We start from the raw sequence: 16677 nt of genomic DNA, 5'->3' as shown, positions 1-16677 counted from the left end.
ATATGCATAATATTATCTCAGTTAGCAAGATATCATAATAATTGATGCCTGAGGTGAGGGACACAACCCCGATCTGCAAAGCACATACTGTAAATTATCCTTGTAGTAGTTGCAGCAGTAAAATAGCGGCTTTTAAATTGACCATAGTTTAATGTGGTGTATGATATTCCTTTCAAAAACTAATACCTACAAAAAATATAAATTTTTTAAATCAACCATTGATTTTTGGACTTTTCAGAGTTAGTACTTTGAAAACTGTGTTAGCTTTTTGGAGATAGATATTTGAACTAGACTGTGATGCTATTGGCTAATGCCAGCTAGCTTCATAAAAGCTGCAGTACATAGACACACTGCTAAGTACTAAACTTATAGGCTGTACTGAAAAGGCTCCATAGCTGTTGTGGTTAGAACACTGGCTTTCTAAACCAGGGGTTGTGAGATCAATCCTCACTGGGGCTAAGTTGGGGTGGGTCAGGTGACAGAGGATGTCACTTACTAACTAGAAGGCTGGTGGTTTTTATTTGATCCCTGTCCGCTATAGTCTGCATGCCAAATATCCAAGATACTAGCGATGCATCCATTGGCATGTGAATGTGGCAAGTTGTGTAAAGTGCCTTGAGTGCTCAGATAGAGTAGGGAAGCGCTATATAAGAACTACTCCATTAACCATTTACAAAGCAGCTTATTTGTCAGGTATCTCCACTGAAATGCTTCTAAAGGCAACGACAGCACAAACACAGTTGAGAGGTCCAGTTAGTGAAGTTGAGGCCTTGCAGACAACTATCAATTACATTTCTATAATGGAACAAAGCTTCATATTGCCCTCTTAGTCAAAGAGAAGCTAGCCTCAACTGGTCAGTAAAATAACAGGTGAATTTGACTTCATTTTTTGAGTCCCCAGTGTTGTGGCTTTCGGCAAACACACTTTCAGGAAGAATCAAATTTAATTAAATGAAGAGGGGAAGAGACAAGAAGAATGTACAGCTAATGAAGATGTATAATTAAGTCTTCCAAAACACTGTGAATCACTGCAGCATGATTCAGAATTCTTGGCTGATATGGTTCATAAGTGTACCAAGACATTCTGACCTTTAAGCGAGTACTCAACTGACCCAGTTTTGAATAAAAGTCTTCAGTTTTTCTCAATAGAGCGATGTCATCATTCATATCACAAGGCAGCAGAGGACAGCAGGATGGTTTGAAAAACACTTACTGTGAGGCAGGACAACTGCGCAAGTAGCTAGAGGGGAAACACATGGACTGATAAGCTGGCTCTGTTCACTTTCAGTGTGCACATGGTCTTTTTTGGTTTAACTACAGACTGTGTCTGCACAGCATGGGGCAGACACAGGTCAGCATCCCACGCTAATATGTGCAAACATCAGAATCCATGCACAGCAGGCAGATGATGATCAAAACTAATCATATAAAAAGCACACTGAAGGTGTATGCCATTTCATCAATGTCAGTACTTTACAGGCATTCTACAATCACAACTGGATGGTAATGGGCTGGTACTTATATAGTGCTCTTCTACTCTAAATGAGCACTCAATAAGCTTTTGACTACAAGAATCATTCACCCAGTTTCACGCACATTCATACAAGAGCTTGCAAATTTTGTAGCACTTACGCCAATCCTGCTAACACCCAAAAAGCAAGACCCAAGCTGCAGATGCAGGGTTTGTGCTAGAAAGAGGGTATAGAAAGAAACATCTTACTACTGTAAAGGTTCTAGTGTCCCCTTGCATTTTGGGGAATGCTACCCAATGCACCACTCAAAGATCTAACTTTTTTGGGGTCCCTATAACTCCAAACAAGCAAAACAATATATAACCATACAGCTATAAGTAAAGGTTGCAAGAAGGCCATTGCTTTAGTGTTCTAAAGGCTGGGGTTTCCCATTACATTTTACATTTTTACTGTACAAAACTACTGCTATCATTATTACTATCATTATTATTAGTAGTAGTAGTAGTAGTATAATTATTTGTTTGGGGTTTTTTGCTAGACGACTGAATTTAATCTATGAAAACGAGACAAAAAAAACCCAAACAAACAAACAAACATAAAAATATGTTTTAGTTTTATGTTCAAATTAATTATGTTTTGTATTCCAAAACAGGCAGTATTGAAACTTTAGAGAATATCATTAAAAATGCTGGCAGTGACTGGCATCTGGCAGAGAAAGTGATAAAATGAGTTTAACGATGCCCCCCCCACTCCACTCCCAATTGTTTTCAAATTCTGACAAGTATTCATCAAGACAAATGACCTTTCCATCACCTCCTACCAGCCGGACAAGTGTTAATCTGCAACATAATGTGACAGTCCTCAATGTTTAGAAGATCCCAAATAAAATTCTAAATGTCAGACATATTCGTCTGGCATCTCACATCAGTTTTCATTGGAAAACAAGTCACTCATCTGGAAAAAGAAAAAACACTAGTTCCTAAATGTTCTGAAGGGATTTAAACTAAACCTGATCTGAAACAGTTTCAGGCTGGACAACAACATATGGGATGCAGTGCAACAAACAGGACTAAAATCTTAAAATGAAATGTAAAGCCAGGAAACGGACAGACAGCCCAATCTCACCAGGAGAGGAAAGAGCTATTGGAATGGAAATTATTTCATTTGTCCCGTGTCTATGAATAAATGAATCAATGAAAATGCTAAGGGTGAGCTAATACAGCTTTAGTGAAGGTGTCCTGAGTGAGGAGCTGACTGATGCTGGGCAATTTATATTCAGGTCGGGTTAGGGAAGCAGTAAGAAACACGATAAAAATTCCACCTTACTTCTTGCTTAAGGGGTTGTTGGACATTAGATACACATCCACACCTAATCTTTAATATCATTATTCTGGCCAGCCCAAATTACAAGAAATGTTGTAGAGAGGTGGAGCATGAGAAATACATGGACATGAAGGACCAGTTACATTTTGTAACACACTAGGACACATGTGTCGAACTCCAGGCCTCGAGGGCCGGTGTCCTGCAGGTTTTAGATGTGTCCTTGATCCAACACAGCTGATTTAAATGGCTAAATGACCTCCTCAACATGTCTTGAAGTTCTGCAGAGGCCTGGTAATGAGCTAATCATTTTATTCAGGTGTGTTGACCCAGGGTGAGATCTAAAACCTGCAGGACACCGGCCCTCGAGGCCTGGAGTCCGACACCCCTGCACTAGGATCACCTTCCTTTACACTGAAGATAGGTGATTGACTTTCCAGTGGTTTTCAAGGTTGCTTGTTGTTCGTTAGTTCTCATCACTTAGTTATACCAGTTCTCAACATCTCCTAACATTTTCACAGTAATATGCTGTCATTTTTTCCCTCGAATAGTTAAGTCTGAAATCTATTGTGCGTATCTGATACTTTAATATTGCTTTATATTTTTATAACCATGGAACAAGACTTTCCATCACCCTTTTATCTGGCAACTCAGGGGTGGGAAACACTGTCCTGCTCACACTTTATAGTGGTTTTGTGGTGCTGCTGGCTTCAACTGAGGATATAGTCGGGTTGTGGAAGGAAGGATCAAGAATTTCAATCCCAGTGACTGGAAAGTTCTTCATCACGGTACTGGAGAAGAGATTCCAGAAGAGAGTCTGTTAGTCAAATGTCGGTTTATGGAGGAATAATGTGGTTTTCATTCCGCTCCTGGAACGTCGGTCCGCCTCCTTTTTCTCTCCAGGATATCTGAGTATGTGTGGAACTTTGCCCAACCAGTCTATTTGTATTTTGTATTATGTATTTTGCCGACTTAAAGAAGTGGGGGGGAATCGCACTGCTGACAAAAAATTCGGCTCGCCACCCTTTGTTATCACTTGTCTTCATAATGTTTATGGACAGAATATTTTGGTGCCAAGTGGCTGAAGGCTTAAGTGGTCTCAGGATCTCATCTCTGCTTTTTGCAGATGATGTGGTTCCATTGACTTCATCAGGGAGATGGAGTTTTTATATCTTCTCTTTTTAATTAATTAAACCTTTAACTGTAGGGCAAAAATAAATCTAATAAAGAAATTAACACCACAGTTTGGCAGCGTGAAAACAAACCCAACCACAGGGAAAAGCTATATGTTTATAAACTCATCAACTGATTCGGACCAGAATACACCAACTATAGCCTTAGCAGACAGTGAAATGGATGTGCGACATCAGGTCAGGAGTCATGAAGTGTTGTTTTTTTCCTGCCCTCTTGTCAGGAAATTGAAGCAGCATAAAGGGATGTCCTGTTCTTTGCTGAGCTGGCTGAGCAGGGGCAGCGCTTGAGAGAGGAAATCAAAGCTTTCATGTAGGAGGACACATGTTTCTCAACTCACTGAATCAAAGTGGGTCAAAATCTTTTTTTAGTTGACACTATACAGAGGTGTGACATGTTCAATTAGAACCCGCGGGGTTCAAACAAACAAGTCAATGTGGTGTTTGAGAGTGTAAAAGCGTTCAACATAAAACTGAGATTAGGAACAATGCTGCTCACTAAGAAAAGCCTCAGCATGCAAGGTTCCTGCAAAACAAGGAACTGCATTCAGTACATCCACCACCCTCTTCATCACGTTTAAGAGCAAAGGGTTAACAGCGGAGCACTTCTGACTACAGTCTCATCATGTGTGAAATGGACATTGAAAAACTCATTTTAGACTCTACTGGACTAATGAAAAAATACTCAGCTAAAGGCATTTTATCATATCTATTGGTGTTTTTCCTTTCTCTTTTGGCAGCTGAATGTGGTGTCTGTAATCATTTTAGATATAAGATTCTTATTCTATCATGTTTATGCTTTGATTTATTCAGCTCTTCTCTTTTAGTCTTTTTTTTAACAAACAGAATTACAGCATGTAACAAGTAGGGAGTAGGACTTGAATCTCATTTCTGCCTTCGGGTCTCTTACAGAGCCTTTCGCCTGATGATGGTAGCCATGAACGAACTGCAGTGCAACACTGACCTGACAGTCAACTTAGTCAGGCATGAGGTAAACCTGAAATGATAGGACATGTTTCAAAGCTATCAAAACTCTTTAAGCACGAAACATGTTTGTTTGGAAGCACATGTCAAAATTTAATAAGTCACAAGACACACTACTGCTTATCTCCAGACTGATCTGGCTCAATCAGTGTAACTACAATATAACTTGCAGTAGACACTAAAAACATGTAGGACAAAACGTAATTGGAATACTGCATATTGTTAAAAAAAATATAGTTTTCTTTTCATTTTAAGTGCATTAACACAGGTTAAAGCAGCTTTCTAGAGTAACTGCAATTTAAAGTGTAAAATATCTGCCACCTTAAAGACACAGGAACACAGCAGCTCCTAATCAATCAACCACTGTACGATCTGTGTAGATGAGAGAGCAGTGACTTATATGTTTCACCAAGTTTAGATCCTGCTTTTAATGCTTGTATTAAATACAAGTTATAATTTGAGTCCAAAGCAAAAAGGTAAGTAGCAAATGATATTGCATAATTAATACTGAAGATTTTAGATTCCTAAACAGTGTCAAGCACCATCAGGGTTGTTGTAGTACTGTTACTTGAAAGCAATATAATAATTGTATTTATTACGCAATGAAATTAGATGCATTGTATATGACAATAAGTACAAATTAAGGAGTAAAGACACATGAGTTGACTTGATGCAAAACAGTTTATAATAAAGTAATGAACAGTAGTTCTCATAGTTGAAAAATAATATGTGATACTAATAGCTACCACACAGTCTATATCACCTGTAGATAAACATAGCTGCATTGTAGACCTGAGAGATGCAGTACCTGATATGCCAAAATCAAAGATGGCTAGGTTAACAGTCATGAGCTCAGGAGGCTTTAACTTGGTCTTCCGTTTCATGGTCATATAAATGACATATCCATTCCCTGTTGCAGACATGATTCCTGAAAAAGAGAAAGAAAGACTGCGATCATACCAATTATCCATTAGTTCAGATTCTTTCCCATCATTCTTCATGGTAGATCAAAATCAAGACAGTATTTTTAGTACTTTCCATCAGTTTTGACCAGATGCTCAATACCACTATTTAAGCTGCAGGCCCAAATCTTGACAGAGCATCTGTGTTTCATAAACGGCTAACTAAACTAGCTTGTTAGTTACCCCACAAGTTAGTTTGTGAGTATGATTTTCAACAGGAACACAGACTCAAACAATGAGTTTGTTGTTCCTAGTTTTAGTGCCTAAAATCAGACCTAAAACAGAGTGTTCATGTTCATTATTTCAACATGTTCAGAGCAGCAGGACAGGCTAAGTTCTCTCCTGAGAAATGTTATTCCCTCTTGCTTAAATTTTGGATTTTCTGTAATATGAAACTGAAAAAGTCCAAAAAGCTGGCTCACTGTTTGGATTTAAATATTGAAGAATTATGGACTCATTTATTTAGACTTAAATGCATCTACTAAACACATCTACACTGACATGTGCTTTAAAATTGGATCCGGCACCACCAACACTCTTTATGGTTAATATCAAATATTTTAGTTCAATTCAAGGTAAAAGGAAGAAACACTCAATGCATCGTGGGAAGCCCCCAGTTCTCCCTGTGTTTTGGTGATGAGACGAATTTTCTGTCTGCTACTTCTGCTAAAAGCAGCTGGGAAGGTAATGAATGTGGGCATGCTGCATACAGCCACTAGTACATGGACGCTCTTATGTTACATAATTTCAGTTCCATTTTATTTATGGTTTTGGATGCCAAGTGTAAAGACATATGTTCGTCTATTAATAGAAGGCATGATAACCCATTCTTTTATTCCTCACAAACTATGTCACAACGTAACATTCAATTCCCCCTGAAATAACAGCATTAAAACTGATCTCAGACGATGGTGAAATACTATAGCAGTAAACTCAGCCATAAGCACACTGTCCTTGAGCTAATCTGAAGGCCACATGAAGCTTAGAGTTATAGAACTAACAGCTGACTTTTCAAATTTTAGTAGCAAAGAAATTTTTAGGTGGCAACCTATCACGGTACTGCGCTGGAATTCACTGAGCTCCTGAGAGCCACCCATTCTTTCACAAATGTTTGTAGAAGCAGTTTGCATGCATAGGTATTTTTATTTTAGATTTAAAAATAAAACAGCGTCTCAAAGGCATTGGGGTATTTCCCAGTGGTCTGAGGGTCATTTCAATCTGCTGTGTTTCAAATCGACCAGTGATGATACAGCTACAGGAAATGAGTTGGGAACTCAGAACACATTACTCTCTCTCACTCGTTGACAGAGACACTCAGTACTTTCTTCACTATCTATGTCTTGTACAAAATTTTCCCAATGATATGGATAATATCACAAGATGAAACAGGAACATGTAGATAAAGTTAAATAAGATAAGCCAAATGCAGCTTTATTCACTCTCTGGAATGCCTATGTATTGATGGAGACATAGCGAGATCTCTCCTGAGAGGGAATGCAGTTTAGTATGTCACATAGAATCTGATAGCAAGAAGATTTATGGGTTTGTTTGTGTGAAGGTGTGTGTGTGTGAGGGGGGGGAGGGGGGGGGGGGGGGGGATTTTTATAATTAGGGTATAGTCAGAATGTCAGTTCTGATGATTTGTGTAAATAACTCCAGAAGAATTACTTCCATGGTTGCAGCACATAACTGATTCCCAAAAGGCAGTTTTCTTCCTTCGTTTCAAACCTTGAAAATAAAGAAATTGACTTGTTTTTGATCTCTTATGCTTTGGATTTTCCAAAATCCTCTCAAATTCTGCCCTAATTCAGTTTGTCAAGTGGCGAGTGATAAGAGGAAAACATTTTTCTTCTTCCACACATCTTTTACCAACACATGCATATCTATAAAACGGCAGCTTTATTCCGGTAATCATAATCTGCTATGAGTGAACAAGCTTCTGGCCAGTGCCTAATGCATAACCAAACATTGCACAAAAATTGCACTACATATCACTATGCTACAAAGTGAACATATCCCAACTTTATAAAGTGTGTGAAGCTAAAACATAACAGTTAAAGACGTCAGACAAGCAAACCAAACAATGACTCATGAAGATGTAGAAAAAATAAAATGAAACCTTAAAGCTAAAAATTTAACAAGCAAGTCCTGTAAAGCTAACACATTAGCCATGACAACTTTATAAGAGAATGATAAAAAGGTTTCAAAATTAACACCAGTTTCAGGACAATGTTGTGAGTTCCTTCTCTCCCTATTTAAAAATTAACATTAAATGCGCCTTCAAATTTGTAGTAAATTGCAAAGGGATACAGTGGCTCAATCTACAGTGGATTTATTTAAATTACTGTTAACTGGGTTTTTTTAAAGTAAGAACACAAACACAAGTTATGAAGATGCTGTTTTTGACTTGAGAATCAGTGTCACAACCCCCTCAAAACTGCTAAAGTTTAATGCCCCATGTGACACTATCACAAAAATCTCAATACTGATATTTTTTCTTTCATATATATCCAAAATAGTTTTTCTCTGTATTTCAAAACTGCATAGGGTGTCTTTGATTCATTCAAATGCAGACATGTGGAAACTGCACGTAATATCTCAATCAACTCTAATCATGTATCCAACTGAGCTTCTATTATAGTCTGCTAGAAATAAGTCACTTTAACTTATCAATAAACACTAATATGATTGCCTGGGTTGTCATAAAAATCCGACAGAACAATCAAATCCAAAAGTCTTTCGAATATTTTTTAACTATTAAAGAAGGCTGATGGTGTCATTAGCCTAGAGGCAGTCATTAACTCTATGTACTCTATTCATCACTACAAAATCTTGTTTGTGCAGGCTGTTCAACTATTCTGGAAATTGTAACAATAAATATGAAACACATAAAAACTAATGTCAAAGAAAACTTTAACAGGAGAAAATATGTTTTACGAGGATTATTTTGACCCAGAGGGTTTGTTTCCTTCTTAGAAAACACAGGCAGCAAGAGTTCATCCAGAGTAAATACAGTTAGATACAATCAATGTAAACTCAGGTCCATAAGTATTTGAAGAACAATATGGTTTCTGTAGTTTTGCCTGTCTAAACTCTGGATTCCAAAATTAATCAGTCAAGTGTAGATTCAGTTAATCACGTCAGACTAAGCTGGGATCAAACCACCAACCTTCAATTAGCAGACGACCTGTTCTACCTCCAGCCCATTTCATTAGATGTTTCCTTCCTTATCCATATTATCCTATCATTCTGGCACAAAGTAATATTTGTTTCACTTACCAAAAAATGTTTTTTATAAAGTTCTTGATATAACCGTACGTGCTCCATAGAGTTCTTGGCTTAGATGTTATGAAGTTGTTTCTCAAAAAGATTTGCTGTCAACAAAAAATACCATATTATACCAATCATTTAAAGTTCACTACAAGACATACTTATTCTGCCAATACCTCTGCACTGACCTTGGCACAAACGGGCTTGGTTTTGAAAGAATAAACCATGACATAGACCCTTATTTTATCGTAATACATAATTATCTTCATTATGTGATAACCTGAGCCTGCTCTGTATTACAAAAACAAAAGCAAGCATTTTGTATCAAAATCAATGTCTGTATTTTAATTCAGTTCAATTCAAACTTATTTATATAGCTATAGCCATTACTATATAGCTGTTGTTAAACAGAAATTTAAATCAACTCCAACTCAGCTGGCTAGAATGTGGATAAATGCTGGAAGATCATAGTCACATATTCTGGATTTGCATCTCCAGTGAACTTCTTTGGAAATAAGCATCAATTATAGTTAAAAAAAAAACCTGATACTCAGAAGTTAAAACTGAAAACTCTTTGCATCTTTGCCTTCTCCAGCTAACACACAACAACAGACACCACCGCTGTACTTTAAAGCAATGAAATAATCTAAATGATTTGTAAAATGAATACAACCTCTCAATTTAATCTTAAACACTTAATTTGTTAAGTATAATTGGGGTGAACTGGTTGAAAATTAACAAGTTAACTTTCGAGATATGAATTTGTCACTTCTGTTGTTGCAGAACGGAGTCAAAATCCTCTCTGTGGTACCAAAAATGGTATGCATATCAAGAACTTTCCTGCATTGGTAGCAAATTTAAAATTCTAGTATTCTGACAACCTTAGTATCAAACATTATATTTATAGTTTAGGTAATAATATTCCTTAAGGTTTTACATGCCTTCTGGATAATTGGATACTTTCCAGATGAATTTGTCCCACGGACAAATACCTTTTAAAGACCCTGCTGGCATTCAGCAAAAAATTCATCACTAAGGTCTGGTTCCAGAAAGACTGACATATAAGCACCTAGTTTATTAACATTGTTAAAAATTGGAGAAAAATGGTGGGGAAAATGGCGTTGAAACTTTTTTTCTTTTATGAAAAAATTTTGGGGAACCTCCTCCATGACCTCATTCTGTTTTTTTCTTTTTGCCAGTTCTTGGTGTGTGTGTGTGTGTGTGTAATTTATGAAAATCTAATTTTAAAAAAAAAAGTAAAAAGAAAAAAAAGAAAAAGAAAGCTGTCATTTTCTTAATATCAAACAGGCCTGAATACATTGTCATAATGCAAATCTACTCCTCCACTTAAAAGCTCCACTATTTTAATCAAATGAAAAAGATTCACAAACAGATATTAACTCACTATTTTTATTAATTTTATAATTAATGAAAATAGTGAATCAGAAGAAGTGTCAAAGACATGCAGAAGCCAGAGTCTAGTAACACTCTATCTCCCCACTGAAATGGCAGAGATTGTGTGGGATAAAGCAGCCACCCCGTCAGCTGCTTCCTATTCAGCATGTTTGTCTTGCACACACATTCTGTTCACTGCTGAATAAACCAGATTCATTTATGAGGGTTTATTTATAAGGGCACTGAAGGAAAAATAATTTAATAAATAGTACAATGAGGAGAGTGTATATGTCCACATTTCCATGTACTCATATGATGCACAGCACCAGGAATAAATATAACAGCAAAGACAGAGTGCCAAGAAGGGCCTGTAAGAGCATTCCCACAAGATTGAAAGGAACAATGGAAAACCACAACAAACAGAACAGGACTCCCCCACGCTGCCTTTAGCTCTGTCCATCTGTTTCTGTCATCATACATTAAGCCGCTCTATTCTCCGGTATCTCAGTCACATTGAAAGTGAGATGAAAATCAAATTAGGCCACCTGTCTTACTGAATTTACAAGCATATACAGTAACTCATCAATGCCAGGTAAAAAATATTATCTAATTCTTGTGTTGAAAAAATTTATCTCCAAGATGAAGTAGTGCCCAGGTCTGTTACACAAACTAGATTAAAGTCTACAAAAACAAATGAGTATCTACTATTATAAGCTGCAGAATACAAAGATAAGGCAGACAGCATCTGTGAGAAGAAATAGGTTTATGAAAAGAGGACCTTCGTCTTCAAAGTTTCAATAATAATCATGTGGTTAAGGTTATCTAACTATCATTGGTTAAACGGGGACCCTACTTGTTAAGTCAAATATTTTGTTGACCCCAGATTGTCTTTGTAGTTCTCACTTCCTCCTTTCTTCCATTCTTAATTACTATTGATACATGAGGCACTACAGTAAAGCCGATAGGTTTCCTATCAATATGTAGCATTATGCTCTAAAATAGTTTCCAGAAAATTAGTTAAAATGGAAACTATGTGCATGTCCTATAACATGAATATTGGTTGGCTGGTTTATTAGTTTAGTCAAACAGTCCAATGTGCAGTCGATGAAGACACAATGACATAACTGAGCAAAGACCACTGAAATAATAACACTGCCATATGATTTATGTACAGTCTCCAAAAAAGTTGCTGTGTCAGGGTCCCTGGGTCTTGGACTCAGGGTTCTGAGTTTATCAGTAAATTATTAATCTTTTGATTTTGAGAATCATTCGGTATTTTTCTTATGTTTTTTTAAAATATTTATATTGACTGGTTTCAGAGCAGAACTCACCTAGTTCTGTTAATGGTAATGGTTTGGTTTATATTTAACTCCTTGACTTCTGTGTCTTCAATCTCTGTCTTTAACAGTCTTTTTGTCTCTTTTTCTTTTGTTTTACTTCCCTTTGAGTCATTATATTAAGTATCCTCAGCTGTGCTCCCACCCACTCCCTTTCCTCTTGCTATCTTGTGAGTGTAAGAATATTGTCTAGGTCTCTCCTTGTCTTTTGTCATGTCATCCCTCGTGGTTGTGTTTCCTTGTTCTCTGTTCCCACAGTTTACTGATATTCTGAGTCGCTGCCCTGTGTATAATCTGGTTTTCCTGTATTTTTTGTGAATGATAGCACTTAAACTGATATTTTGAGTCATACCGGTTTCCCAAGTGGTGCATTTGGGTCCACAACCTGCCTGTCACACAGCCAACACTTGACATGCCACATTAAAGGCAAATTTAAAAGAAAATGGAAAATTATCATATTTTCTGAATATGGTACATGGACGACATATCAAACTCACAGCTCCTATAACCCTATAAATCCCTATAAGGAGGGATCTCCTTATTTTGTGTTTTAGCACTGAACTATGGAATATCAAAGGTTTTAAAACCAGTTTTTGGGTAATTTGTAGTACTACTGTAGTACTACCTCCACTGTAAGAGGAACTTCTGAGTGACTTAATTGTACAGTGACTGATCTAGATCAGTGTGGATGTTGGTGTCTAAGTACCAGTTAACTCCAAACCACTAAAGTAACTAAATCATGGCATAATGGAGCAACAGTGACATTCAGACTTGATTATGTTATTGAAGAAATACAGCAACATTTTCACTGCGCTATTTCAAACTGGTATCTGAGGCATTGACACACAGAGCAAAGAATTAATAGAAAAAGAATAAACACAAATAGGATTGCAAGAAAGTACAAGTTCACTCTGACTGTGAGTGCAAAGAGCTGCTCCAACACAGCTCCAGTATCCATCAAAGGTCTTCCTCCTCCCATTCTGATTACCGTTTTTACACTAATCTCCAGGCTCTTCACAGTAATGTGAAAAACCTATTTACATGAAAAAGAAATCTACTTAACAAGAGGTTAGGGTTCAGAGCTAAGGGTTGGGGTCATCACTGATAATGACTTAGGCTACGTCCACACTAATGCGTTTTCAAACGATAACGCATCGTTTTCTCTCCGTTTTGGCCCCCCCGTCCACACTGACACGGCGGTTTCCTCAAGGAAAACGCAGCGTTTTGAAAACGCTCTCGAAAACGCATACATTTCAAAACGCAGCTGTCCCATCGCAGTGTGGACACACGAAAACGCAGACTTTCTAAAACGATGACGTATTTTAGTCATGTGATGCAGTCATGTGACCAAATAAACAAAGATAGCGGAGTGCATTATACAGCGGTTGTTTTGACTGCTCTCAATTTTGACAGCCCTAAAAAAGATGAATATCAGTTTGTACATGCTCCAGATAGCTTTTCTTCAAATTCTTTAATTCTCACTCGCTTTTGCGCATGCGCAGGACTGGAACGTAAGCATTTTCATCCGTTTTAATGTGGATGAAAATGCACAACTCTGAAAACAACTGAAAATGCTAGTGTGGATGCGGAGCGTTTTCAGATGAAAACGCCGTTTTCAAATCTATTCGGGCTAGTGTGGACGTAGCCTTAGACCTCAGAGGGTTAACAACATTTCTTGCTACTCTGTCATTATAAAAACAGTAACACACAACAATCACACAGCTCCAATAACAATTTCCTCCTTCTTGTTGCAGCCAGTTTGCTAATTGTATTTCTACTGGCAATGGCAGTGCACATGCACATGCAGTTCGAGAAAGCCTTTAAAGGTGCTGAAGTTACATACCTGGGAGAATCTGTCAGAGAGTCTCCAGAGCTCTTTGGTCCTGAAGTCACTTGGAGTACATAAATGCCAACATAAACTTTGATTACACATTTTGTTATTAGTTACCATCCTTGTGGTTAGTGCTCCTTCTATTCACGAGGAGTTATGTTTGTGTGAGTTGTTATCATTTAATGACAGAGTCTGTCAAGAGCACGTAGTTAGCAATTAAAAAAATTTACAGCCACAGACAAACTCGGGTAATGTATGTTAATGTCATCAACATATAATTACAAACACTGCAGAACTCAAAGTGAACACTATCAGCATGGGCCTGACATATAAAGAACAAGAAATTTTTACATTTCCAAAAATGTATCTAAACATGCGTTACTCATTTAGTTTCACCTTGCAGCTGTTTTTTACTTTTTCCTCAACGAAATCATGTCATGACAAGCTGACGGCGGTATCTGAACCCTGACAGTTCAACAGAGACAAAGATGGGGGAAAACCATCAAGCTGGCAACACATAAGCTGAAAAGTGTAAAAACAACAAAACACAGAAAAAAACCCTGCACATTCCTGACATTAAAGAGCACAGCAAACTGAAATTAGTTCCAGAAACATCATAGTCTGGCTGTGTTTCAGCCACAGGCTCAACAGGAACATTTTCAGAAACTACAAGTGGTTACTTTTCAGTTAAGGTTTCACACATATATTTTGCTCTTACAGTTCTGAATTTACTGTTGGATTCAGGCAGACAGATTTACCTCTAGTAAATGGTTTGGGGAAATCAAATCTCCCACTTCATGGAAATGAGCCAAAGTGAGAGCAAACAGACATTAACTTATTACACTCCATTTTTATCTTCACTTTGTCCGATAACAGGCTATATTTGCCGTGTGTTTCAGGTTTGGCTTGTGGTTTGTGTTAGCAACTGTGTTCTGTGCTGGCACTGATGTCATTATTTGTTTCCACTATGTATTAGGGCATTCTGTGCTTGGTTGTTTTCCATCTTTCCATGTCTATTAAAATCCTACACATGTGTTGTCAAATTGGTGAGGATGTTTTTATCATGTGCATGTGTTTTGCAGATTAAGAGTACAGTGAAATCTACAGACACTGGTGTGATTGAAAATATGTGAGCCTGAAGGCCTCATGTGACTTCCAGCTGATATTATCAGAACACATTTTCCTTTTTGTGGGGAGTTCCAGGCACTGGCTGTGCAAACTGCTTCTGTGCACATTACCCTTTTGCTATTTTCAGCTTTTAAACAATGAAAATCTCACAAAAACAAGAGTAAGCACTTAATTTTCCCAAGGAGCCGCATGAGAAACTGGGACTGTTGTGGAGGGCCATGGCATAAGATGAAGTGAATTGTGAGCTTCCTCGTGCAGCCCTTCACGACATCCCCAGTCCTAGTTTCTAATATGGCCTCTTTGGAAAATTAGTTTCCCATCCTTGCAGCATGTGTGTAAGTCTGTCATTGTTTGAAGAAATCATCAGTTTGAACTGCTATCACTGCTGCAAAGCAAGGACAGCTCTTTTCTGTGTATTAAAACTTCTTTGACTATAAGTTGGTCTTTGAAGCATTGTATCCGAATTCTGAGATTTGTCTCTGTTGATGACAAATACTTTTCAAGGTTTCTTCCTCATTAACTTAGCTTAGAACAGGACAGGGAAGATGTGGGTGGTTGAAAGATTTAAATTCACACTCAAGTAATTACATTGCTAATAGGAAACCACAGATGGACTAATCGTGCATCTCTAAAAACACAGTGGGGGATGAGAAGTTTATTTCACTTATAGCCTATACCAGAGATAAGCATTCACAGTCAAAGGTGTTCTAGCCTGCTGTAATCCCATGTTTTCTCTTTAACATCTCAAGTTAGAGCTGGACTTTAAGCCACATGATAAATAGGCATTTCCCCCCAAAACTAGAAGATGTTAAATTTCTAATTAAGTCTCATACACTTTAGTCTGACAATTTTGTGTTTAACTCTCTGGGGTCTAATTACATCCTTACTGTTATTCTCATTTAATACCTGCAATTAAGAAAGAAGTAATTATGTGTAGTACAAGAATTTAATTACAGCTATTAGTGCTGTTGATATGCCCATTAATACTTAATAGACTGTGTATCTTCATTATGCGGCTCAAATATTATGCGGCTCAAATGAGACTTGCTTCTAGAAGTTTTGTGGTTTCAGTCCAAAAATAAGACAGGACAAGAACAGAACAATACTGTAGTTTTCAAATTTTTTTAACTTTCCTTTTCACTTCACTACAAAGAAGTTCTTTGTCTATTCTAATGTCTGTATTTTCCAAAGTAGGGATTAAGCTAAAAGAACAACAACAGTTGCCAATATTCTATTTCTTTAACATTTTTTTGACACTTTCCCCCGGGTGACAATATGCACTCACAGCATGTAGATGACAGGAATTTTACTGAGGAGACTGTGGTTTGTTCTGTAGTTGTCAGGCCGAAATTCACTTACGAATTTCTAGCGGCTAGGTTTAGGCAAAGACTTCTAGAAGCAAGTCTCATGACCTCATAACAAATCTGGGTGGTTACTTTGAATCCCCCAATCTACATCAATCAGGAGAGAGCTACAAATTCAAATCTAATGATCAGTGCAATGTAGAATTGCCAGTGAAATCTGATAAGAAAAGTAAACAAACAAACAAACACTTGAAGTGCAATCATACCGCCCATAATATAGTTCAAAAACATCCCCCAAACATGTACTTCTAATATGTCTAATAGAAAGTGTCTGCTCATCCCACTAGACACTGAAACAAAAATGTATGGTACAGTACAACAAGAAAAAGTAGAAACAAGAACAAGTCTGCAGTACTTTTTATATCCACTACACTAATGAGTAGTACATGACAGATTAAGAAAAGCACTTTCCTAATGTACAAAT

At 37.3% G+C, this 16677-nt stretch overlaps 1 protein-coding gene across 3 annotated transcripts in view; it reads right to left on the bottom strand.

Annotated features, from left to right (window-relative positions):
* opn5 (opsin 5) overlaps window positions 1–16677 on the bottom strand; it is a 69170-nt gene that overhangs the window by 26525 nt on the left and 25968 nt on the right. For 2 of the 3 annotated variants that reach the window (XM_005465756.3, XM_005465757.3), the window contains one exon: window positions 5775–5894. In XM_005465756.3, coding sequence (XP_005465813.1) covers window positions 5775–5894 — 120 coding nt within the window. Of the gene's footprint in view, window positions 1–5774; window positions 5895–11924; window positions 12329–16677 lie in introns of those variants that run through there. The other variant, XM_025899139.1, reaches the window with a different exon arrangement.

The sequence above is a fragment of the Oreochromis niloticus genome, linkage group LG15 (assembly GCF_001858045.2).
Source record: "Oreochromis niloticus isolate F11D_XX linkage group LG15, O_niloticus_UMD_NMBU, whole genome shotgun sequence".
In the NCBI taxonomy this organism is placed as follows: Eukaryota; Metazoa; Chordata; class Actinopteri; order Cichliformes; family Cichlidae; genus Oreochromis; species Oreochromis niloticus.
The sequence above is the reverse complement of the archived record's forward strand: the minus strand, read 5'-3'. Positions and strand labels throughout refer to the sequence as shown.